Genomic DNA, 11,158 nt, shown 5'->3' with positions numbered 1-11,158 from the left:
TGAGGGATTCATATCCTCCACACATCTCTCCACTTGTCAGGTGTTCTTAGTTTGACATCTGCAGCATTCAACACATAGAATGTGTGTGAACTCTTAATTATTCTGCAGGGCTCTCTGGGATTTACTGTACTAAGAAATAAAGTTATGATGAGCTTGATTTATATTGAGAGAGTTGTTTGCCACTTGACCCTCAACATCTTTTTCATCAAGATGTAGATTTAATATTATGTTTTTTTCAGGATCAGTCATGCTGTCCATCTGCTGCTTTTGCTTGGTCAAGACTGAGCTAAGCCTGGTAGGGGTTTCCATTCCTCCTCTGGGACTTGTACCGCACCCAACTTTCTATCACAGGCCTAAATTGAATGGTCTCTTTCTACTGAAGACTCTGGGAATTAAACTAAACACATGGTCATCTTTGGCTACCTGTTGATGCTTTTTGCTTTTTTCTTGATAGATAGATAGATAGATAGATAGATAGATAGATAGATAGATAGATAGATAGACAGACAGACAGAGATAGATAGATAGATAGATAGATAGATAGATAGATAGATAGATAGATAGAGGGTAAAACTCCCAGACCCCAAAGATCAGCAAATCTTGAGCCGGTATAGACTCAGTGCCTACAATCTGGCCGTCGTGTCCAGGTGGCAGAGACAAAACAACAAGCCCAGGGAGGACACACTGCGACCTGGAAGCCCTGGAGAATGAGACCCACTTCCTGCTACACTGCATCAAATACTAAGCAGAGAGGACACTCACTTCAGGAGACTCTCCGATCTCTTCCCGGATTTCAGCTCCATGAAAGAGGAAGAGAAAACATTTATCATGCTGGGGAAGAAGAGAGTGCAGTGGAGATAGCAGCGCAGTATGTGAGCGCATGCCATAGGCTGCGAGAAAGAGGACTATGATATGCCACGGACTTCCATGTGCTCCATTTATGGTTCCTACAGTCCCTATCTCTGTTCCCTACTGTACATGTGCTTTGGCAAATCAGTTTATTTGGTCCTGTCAATAAAGCTTCTTTGAACTAGATAGATGGACAGATAGATAGATAGATAGATAGATAGATAGATAATAGATAGATGATAGATCTATAGAAAGATAGATAGATAGATAGATAGATAGATAGATAGATAGATAGATAGATAGATCTATACAAAGATAGATGATAGACAGATCTATAGATAGATGGATAGATAGATCTATAGATAGATAGATAGATGATAGATCTATAGATAGATAGATTGATGGATAGATCTATAGATAGATGGATAGAGCTATAGATAGATAGATCTATAGATAGATGATAGATCTATAGATAGATTGATGTTAGATCTATAGCTAGATAGATAGATAGATAGATAGATAGATAGATAGATAGATCTATAGATAGATAGATTGATGTTAGATCTATAGCTAGATAGATAGATAAATAATAGAGAGATAGATAATAGATAGAAGATAGATAGATAGATAGATAGATAGATAGATAGATAGATAGATCTATAGATAGATGATAGATAGATCTGTAGATAGATGGTTGATCTATAGATAGATAGATCTATACATAGATAGATAGATGATAGATCTGTAGATAGATAGATAGATAGATAGATAGATAGATAGATAGTAGATGAGGTATCTATTAACAAAGGAAAAAATTGGTGCCGGTGGAAGTAGCTCACAGAACGTTTGATCTGTTTGTACAATTTAGGTATCTATTGTCTATATCAATACGCAAAGTATCTGTGTATCTATGTATCTACCCATCTACAAAGATCATTTCATACTGGGCAATGAGGGGCCTCTGACCTTTTGTATGCAGACCTGGAAGTCACATCTGTCCTGAGACGGCTTTTTAATTGATTAATTGCTGATTAGGCTGCAATGAGATGGGGTTTATGATCTTTTGCTGCACCCTTAGGTGATTCCTGCTGGATTTGTCAGTTCTTAATCAATCTCTACAGGGAATGAGAGACAGGGAGACACAAGGAAAGTACTTAATTGCTCTGGGATGATACCAGCTCAGCATATAAAACACTTTCTTAAACACTACTGCAGATGTGCTGCTTACAAGCTTCTGTTTCCCAATAATCGGGTGAAGGGATGATACGTAGACTGGGGTGGGCAATGTGAAGCCCCTGATCTCTGCAGGATGTTAGCACCTAGTGGGTTTCCTGTAGCATAGAGGATACAGACCCACCTCCTCGTGCCCTGAAAGGTACCCTGTCTGTGCCAATCTGCTTTTGTCTCATGTAAATGAGGAGAGAGCTGGTTTGCAGAGGATGGGATGGGATCAGACACTGTGCCTGCAGGCAGCTCAGCTCTCAGCTTCTCCTCCTCTTTCTCATGGCACCAGAGGTCGCTCTTATTTTCTTAAAGACAGTTCACACATCTTTGCCTTCACAGACCTCCCTTATCACTTGCATCTGAGCAGAGTTTCACAGAAGCTACGAGGTGATGCACACATCATGCCCATCTGAGCTGGCATGAAACTAGGTGCCTTGGAGCAATACATCTGGAATCCAGGCTGCAGAAAAGGACCAGCTCCCAGACAGGAAAAAGTTTGAGCTTCCTCATCTCAGCCCAGGAAGCCGCTAACTCCAGGATAAGTGGCCCAGGAACCCAGCAGGAGGACCTGTCAGACTGGCAACAGGTGGGGCGGCACGGAGCTGCTGGCACTGGAGGGTGGGATTTCTGGCTGAACCAGTCCAGAAGAAGTTTTCACCATTACTTCCAAAAGTGAAGAAGACTTTCTAGCCCTGGCAGCGTCCAGGCTAAGCCGCAGGAAGAGGGTGATTGGGGCTGCCATCGGGGTGGCGATGGTTCTGATCCTCCTCATAGCCATCCCTTTACTGGTCAGCAGCTCGAAGACCAGTAGCCACTATGAGATGCTGGGCAGCTGCAGGATGGTATGTGACCCCTACACCCCCCAAACACATGGGGCGTCCTCTGCAGAGTCCAGTCAGGAGTACGGGCTCATCTCCCCTCCGCCCCATCTACAGGGGAGCAAAATGGACCAGGGGGCCAAAAAGGGCAAATCGGGACTCCGAGGATTACCGGGACCTCCGGGACCACCTGGTCCTAAGGGACCGCCCGGAGAGCCAGGACGACCGGGACCACCTGGCCCCCCAGGACCTGGGCCTGGAGGCTATGTCTCCTCCTATTACAGCCCAAAGATCGCCTTCTATGCGGGGCTGAGGAAGCCACATGAGGGCTACGAGGTTTTACGCTTTGACGACGTTGTCACCAATGTGGGGAACTACTATGAGCCCTCCACTGGCAAGTTCACCTGTCCCCTGCCTGGCATCTACTTCTTCGCCTACCACGTGCTGATGAGAGGGGGGGACGGCACCAGCATGTGGGCAGACCTGATGAAGAACTCCCAGGTAAGATGGAAGCCAGCAATGCTCCAGCCCAGCTCTAAAAGGCTGAAGTACATACTAATGCATGTGTGCACAGCATGTACAAGTAGGTGAACCATGCAGATACAATCTATCCATATATATATATATATATATATATATATATATATATATATATATATACATATATATATATATATATATATATATATATATACATATAGCGTGTCTGTGATTTATATTGTGTGTATAATATCTATATACACATATTTATAGTATGTGCGCGCAAATATGCAATGCATACACACATATGCACACGTACATACAAACACATACACAAACTATTTGCAGTTAACCCGCTTTTATAAGCCGCCCACACTTCCAATTCGTCAGACAAGTGTGTATTTCACAAGCTGCTCAACCATCACAGGTATTGGATCTGCTAATAGATACTGTACCTGATCAGGTACTGACTGCATCCTCAATCATGGTAAGGAATATAACGTGGATGATATCAGTAATAATATAATAATGACAACCGATGTAATAGAGGAAATGGCAAACAAGGTTCATTCATTACTTTATCCACTTACTATAGTGGAGAGTGGAGACGATTGGTGACATGCAGAAACTGGTAATAGTGGAGCAGTATGTCAGGTGTAGCAACAGGTGGTTAAGAAGAACTGAAGCCCTTAGATAACTCTAAATGTTCATTACAGTGGGAAATGTGAGTTACAACTTTAACACTATTTATTTGCTAGTTTGTATATGAATTTAATATATATACTTACATTTAATTGTAACTATTATCTATATATCTATCTCTATCCATATATCTCCTATATTTCTGATAAAGCAGAAAATATTGCTACTTCACTATGAATTAGGAGTCCCGGATAATAATATAATTGATGATAACCATGATTAGCCAACCCTATTTTTTTAAGTCTAAATAGGTGACTTTGTACGGACCGGATCGTTCCTGTGCGTTAGTTTTCTTCTCTGCTGCGGTTTTCATCACATGTATGAATGAGGCGACCTCTGGATAGCGGCTATTTGTGTATTAAACCCAGTTTACTCTTCAGCAGAGAATTCTCCAGTTCCAATTATATCAAACCAGGGGTGATGTAAATGGGCCATTTATAACAGTGGCTTCTGAATCCTGAACTCCAGGGTACATAGAGAACAGATCACCCCCTGTGAACAGCTCCTGGGGGTGAGAGGGGGGTACGGGAATAATGCCCCCCAGGGACTCGGTGTAAGCAGTCAGTCCTTTAAATTCGTTTCATTAGGAGTCGAGCATAACTCATTACTTTGTAAGTAATAGGATATGTCATGAGACGGGATGTTACCTCCCTGCTGCACACACATATTACTACATTACTGTGAACTTGAATGATCTAAACAAGTATTAGATGGAAATCACCGGCATAAAACTCACATTGACTCGTCCTTCTGCTTACAACCTAACGAATAATGAGGATGCCACGTGATCTAAGGTGATCTTTCCAATCCCATTACAATAAGTAAAAATCCAAATTCAGTAACATTCCCAACCTCTTCTGGTTTTCTTAATCTGCACCAGAGAACACAACTTTGTGAGATGCGACAATTGCATTAATGATTTGTAAAAGTTTGATACCATTGTATAGTAATGTGATAGATTTTATGTCATTATTTTAAACTATCAGAATTAATTCCTACTCTATCTATCTATCTATCTATCTATCTATCTATCTATCTATCTATCTATCTATCTATCATCTAATATCCATCTATCATCTAATATCTATCTATCTATCTATCTATCTATCTATCTATCTATCTATCATTTATCTATCTATCTATCTATCTAGCCATCTATCTATCTAAATTATTCCCTGCATTTACATACCAATTAGCTGACATAATATTGATATTCGTGTCCCTATGTATTATTAAAGTCTCCTCCTTGTGACATGTGGGCTATGCTGCTCTTGTGATGCCAGGGACGAGCTGGGTGACATTAGGAGGGGGCACCAGCTGCTGCCTCTCCCCTGATGCTCATTAAGTTGCAGACTTTACTCCAGTTATTTGTTGAAGCTTCGTGTCTACACTGACTTTATCTATCCTGCTCCTAACATTATAGGCTTCCAGGGTCTAGATCCTGGGTCCTGTGCCCTCTGTCACTGCATTGTTGGCAGCATCACCTTCATGTCTCCGTTAATATCCCCAGGTAGGAAAGGAGCCTTTATTGAAGTGACAGCAAGGTTGGGCGTGTGGACAATGAATGACATGTTGTGCAGCACAGGAGCATCAACAAGGATTACAGAGAGATGTTTGTCCTGCAGTTGGAGCTGCTGAATATTTTATAGGGCGCTCAGACAGGGATCTATATTATTTTGCCCTCCTCCTACCCCCTTCTCTTATATATTTATCAGAAACAGAGTCTCCATCACTATTCAACATCGACAAACTTTTTAAAGATCCTGGATCCTCCATAATTCATTTGAATAGATTTTATTTGGGTGGTGACAGCCTGAATAGATAGATAATAGATATGGGATAGATATGGGATAGATAGATATATAGATACATATGGGATAGATAGATAGATAGATAGATAGATAGATAGATAGATAGATAGATATGGGATAGATAGATAGATAGATAGAAAAATATATAGATAGATATGGGATAGATAGATAGATGGATAGATAGATATGGGATATAGATAGATAGATAGATAGATAGATAGATAGATAGATAGATAGATAGATAGATAGATAGATAGATAGATAGATATGGGATATAGATAGATAGATAGATAGAGAGAGAGAGAGAGAGAGAGAGAGATAGATAGATAAATAGGACTTTCATGATTTTCATATGTTAAGTTAAATCCAAAAATTGCCTGTAAGCACTCATCTGTCTAAAGATAGTGTAATGATAGATGGATGGATGGATAAATCTTAGTTAGCTTAGCCATAGACAAGAACAGGCTGTATAACATTTGTATGCCCACTTCAGAGGACAGTTTCTCCACTGCTTAGTATCATAGCAGGTGAACTCAAATGAATAGCATAAAATCATGACATGATGAAAGATCCTGGCTGAAAATGAGACAGCAGTGAAATTGTTAATGGTGCTGCAGCCTGAGAGGTCAGCTCAGCAGGTGGAGGACTGGGAAGCTCAAGCATAGGGATCATTTATCAAGGAGCATAGGGGTTACCCATGACAAAAGAAGGACAAGCCACTTGATTTTCCAGCTCCAGTCAGAATGCCTACAACAAAACAGCTGAACTAATTGAGACAATCCATGCTGCACAGTCATGTATGAGCTGCTGCACAGGAATTTGTGGGATTTCAGAGTAAAGGGCAAAATAAAGCAGAAATATAAGCGCTGTTATTGGGATTGAAGGTGAAGAAAGAGATGCTGCTGGGACTGAACAGTCTGATTAATTGAACATGCAACAATCTGTATTGATAATATAATCAAATAGAAGATATATTTGATCAATAAAATTAATCTAAAGTCTATAATTGTATTGACATTTTATAAATAAATAAATAAATCAATGCATCTTTGTATAAATACAAACAAGTACAAATGTGACTGCGTGATTGTCCAAGAAAAGACAAAATGGCTGTAAAAAAGCAGGGACAAACTGACCACCCGGGCAATCCGCGAAGCATCATATAGCACATAGTTTAGGCAGACAGGGAATAATTTATTTTCTTAAAGTAAAATATTGTGTAATTATTATTATTGTTATTATTATTATTTGTACCTTCTATTCAGTGCAGGCAGAATTAATACAACACCAGCCTGTAGGAGTTAGCTGTAATTGGCCTCACATCACAGAGCTCAGCTTCTGTAACAGGTAGCAGTGACATAAAGAAAACCCTGCCCTCCTGCTTGTGCACAAGGTCTCCAATAAATATGTAGATTATTCTGCTCAGATTTCCCAAATAGAAATCTTTAAAAATATGTAAATTCTACAGAAACATAAAATATGCAACTAGCGGTGGCCTGGACAAATTGTCTATAGTCAGTATCACTAAAATAAATACTAATACATGAGGCATAATGCCATAAATGTATCTGTCTCTCATATTTCTGTTTAGCTACACCCCACATCATATTTCTGTTCAGAAGTACTGTCATATGAAACTGATGGCTATATTCAAAAATTAGAATATATATTAAGATAGATAGATATCAAAGAGATAGAGATACATTTTAAAGGGACAGATATATGATAAATATATGATAGATACATGGATAGATAGAAAGATAGATAATAGATATACTAGATAGATAGATAGTGAGATAGATAATAGATAGATGATAGATAAATAGATACATAGATACATAGATAGAAAGTGAGATAGATATATAGTGAGCTAGTGCGATAGATAGATGATAGATACATAGATGATATATGATAGATGATAGATAATAGATAGATAATAGATAGATAGATGATATATGATAGATAGATAGATAGATAGATAATAGATAGATGATAGATAGATAATAGATAGATAGATAGATAATAGATAGATGATAGATAGATAATAGATAGATAGGCAGGCAGACAATAGATCTTGGATACATTATATTACTTTTATGATACTGGTTTGAGAGTCCCTTAAAAGTAACACTTATCTATATAAAGTATCTGTTTCGTGTTTATAATTGTAGTCATTGATGTTTGTACTCATTTTGAGCGTTGACCACTAGTTTCCTATGACGGATAATGAGTCTAAATTACTGATACCGATCAGTGTTGGGCAGCGCACAGTCACCCATGTTACATAATTTGCATAACTGAGAATAACAGTTTGTATATGGGACATTAAATCATTATAGACGCCTAACTGTATCAGGCAGAAGACATTAACATAAACAGAAGGTTGATCTTGATGGACTTGTGGCTTTTCAGTCTTTGCAGCCATGTAGTAGAGACCACAGACTATTCTATGTTATTTGTATTCATCTTTTTCTGATAGCAAGAAAATCAACATAAGTCCTGTGACATTTTTGAAGATGAAAGAGAAATGTTACTATGAGAGAGTTTTGGAATTTGCATTGGAGAAAAATATGTTTTTTTTTAGAAAAGGGGCTGCACACACTGACATTGTGATCACCGTGTTGTCACAGAGGTTGGCTAGATCTGCAGCTTACTGGCGTATAGCCATCATGGATCACTGAAAGTAGACATGGTAGATTATTAGCAAAATGTGATAGGCATCAAGGATACTTATGCAGCATTTTTCATTTGTCTATATTCTACATGTACTTGTCACTTGTGCTCTGTGCGCGGTAGCCTGTCAGTTATTAATAGGGTTTCTATGGACAGGCTTAGCACTAGTTACTCCATCTACCAGATCCCAGGTGTTACCCTGGCCTTCACCCTTTAACCCTTTACCTTTAAAGGGATCTAGACTTTCACATGGGGAGCTGTTGGATGGTGGAGTGGGCTAGCAGAGGATGGTCAGAAATCTGTGTCACCGCCTGGAGGTCTGGAAAAGGGGCAAAAATGTCTGGCTGGAGGGAAGTACAAAAACGAACCAAGGTTTGTAACAGGAAAACACTAGCAAAACTGGAGCTGAGATGAAGGGTGTAGACCAGGTCAAGCAAAACTGAAAACTGGCAACTAACAACTTGGCCAGGGCTCGCATAAAGGAGTTACTTAGATAGCAAAGTGTAGTTAACTCCTTAACTCCTTGCCTGAATGGCACCACTAGTCCAAAAATAACAACACAAACCCTTGCACTTCCCCTAGAAATGCCCTCAATGGAGGCACGTCTCAGGAGACAAAACCAGAAACAAAGGGAACGAACATAGAACTGGACACAACATTGCTACGTTATGCAACAAACTTTCTCACTTGCATCTACGGGGTTACAACATACAGTACATTTCTAGGTCCATGACAGAAAAATGAGACTGAAATGATTGGCTGTGGTAAGGCAGTCAGAATGATGTCATACTTCTACCCTCACCTACTGTATCCTCACCCATCCCTTGTAGATTGTGAGCCCTCGCGGGCAGGGTCTTCTCTCCTCCTGTACCTGTCGTGACTTTTATTGATTAAGATTATTGTACTTGTTTTTTATTATGTATTCCCCTCCTCACATGTAAAGCGCCATGGAATAAATGGCGCTATAATAATAAATTATAATAATAATCATGCTAGTTTTGTCATATACACATTAGTTTGGTATACTTTACTCTGCAATTCCACTAATCTGGAAATTCCATGAACTTTCAATAGGAAGTTAGCTTCTGTTAATGCATCAATGGAGCAGTGTAGCATACATGGGGAAAGGCAACCCAAGCATACGCCCCTGGTGATGAAAAACAACAAGATGCATTACCTCCTTGGTAAGGGTGTTCATATTCAGAGTTGAAAGAAAGGCCCTTACATGCCAACATGGATGGGAACTACACATACTCAGAGTCTAAGTGAGGACATTAGTATCAGAATGGGATTGTTGATGGTAGTTTGATAGAGGAAAGAAGGTTTAAGCATAATAACAGACGCGGATTCTTTACTGTAAGAGCAGTGAGACTATGGAACTCTCTGCCGTATGATGTTGTAATGGGTGATTCATTACTAAAATTTAAGAAGGGACTGGATACCTTTCTGGAAAAGTATAATATTACAGGTTATATATACTAGATTCCTTCATAGGGCGTTGATCCAGGGAACTAGTCTGATTGCCGTATGTGGAGTCGGGAAGGAATTTTTTCCCCATGGTGGAGCTTACTCTTTGCCACATGTTTTTTTTTGCCTTCCTCTGGATTAACATGTTAGTGCATGTTAGGTTAGGCTATGGGTTGAACTAGATGGACTTAAAGTCTTCCTGCAACCTTAATAACTATGTTACTATCATAGCAGAAGCCCAGAGACTTGTACTCATGGTCAGTATTGCATCTCTATAGGCTGCATAGTAATTGCTGTTTTACTATTCCCACCACTCGGTACCTGGCCAGCTTGTTTTTCTCTGAAATGGCACAATGTTTCAAAGTCCAACACATGGCTGAAATCATGCAGCTAGTGTCTGATACATGCCACCCATGATTGTCAGGTTCCCTTTAAATGGCCTCTTACTTGCCTCTTTCATATTTTTGAGCACATGCTCTTCTACCTTTGGCCACTAATATAGAAGGTTTTTGAATTTCTGTAGGTGCTGCAAATAAATAGAATTTAAATGAGTTGGCAAAATGCACATTTTTGTGTACACTTAAAGGGAACCTGTCACCCCCAAAATCGAAGGTGAGCTAAACCCACCGGCATCAGGGGCTTATCTACAGCATTCTGTAATGCTGTAGATAAGCCCCCGATGTATCCTGAAAGATGAGAAAAAGGGGTTAGATTATACTCACCTGGGCGAGCCGTTCGATCCGATGGGCGTCACGGTCCGGTCCGGGGCCTCCCATCTTCTTACAATGATGTCCTCTTCTTGTAGTCATGCTGCGGCTCCGGCGCAGGCGTACTTTGTCTGCCCTGGGCCTCTCTGACCTTTCCCGATGCCTGCGCACTGCAGTACTTTGCTCTGCCCTCAACAGGGCAGACAAAGTACGCCTGCGCCGGAACCACAGCGTGAAGACAAGAAGAGGATGTAATCGTAAGAATATGGGAGGCCCCAGACTGGACCGCGACGCCCATCGGACCGGACCGCAGCGGGACCGACCCGGGTGAGTATAACCTAACCTCTTTTTCTCATCTTTCAGGATACATCGGAGGCTTATCTACAGCATTACAGAATGCTGTAGATAAGCCCCTGATGCCGGTGGG

At 40.3% G+C, this 11,158-nt stretch overlaps 1 protein-coding gene across 1 annotated transcript in view; it reads left to right on the top strand.

Annotated features, from left to right (window-relative positions):
• Positions 1-2,181: 2,181 nt before the first annotated feature.
• The window catches only part of C1QL4 (complement C1q like 4), a 243,622-nt gene continuing 234,645 nt past the window's right edge, over positions 2,182-11,158 (top strand). The window contains exon 1 of the mRNA XM_077299741.1: positions 2,182-3,392. Coding sequence (XP_077155856.1) covers positions 2,826-3,392 — 567 coding nt within the window. The 5' untranslated portion in view covers positions 2,182-2,825. The remainder of the gene's footprint in view (positions 3,393-11,158) is intronic.

The sequence above is a fragment of the Ranitomeya variabilis genome, chromosome 3, assembly GCF_051348905.1.
Source record: "Ranitomeya variabilis isolate aRanVar5 chromosome 3, aRanVar5.hap1, whole genome shotgun sequence".
Lineage (NCBI taxonomy): Eukaryota > Metazoa > Chordata > Amphibia > Anura > Dendrobatidae > Ranitomeya > Ranitomeya variabilis.
This window is presented reverse-complemented; position numbering and strand designations above follow the sequence as displayed.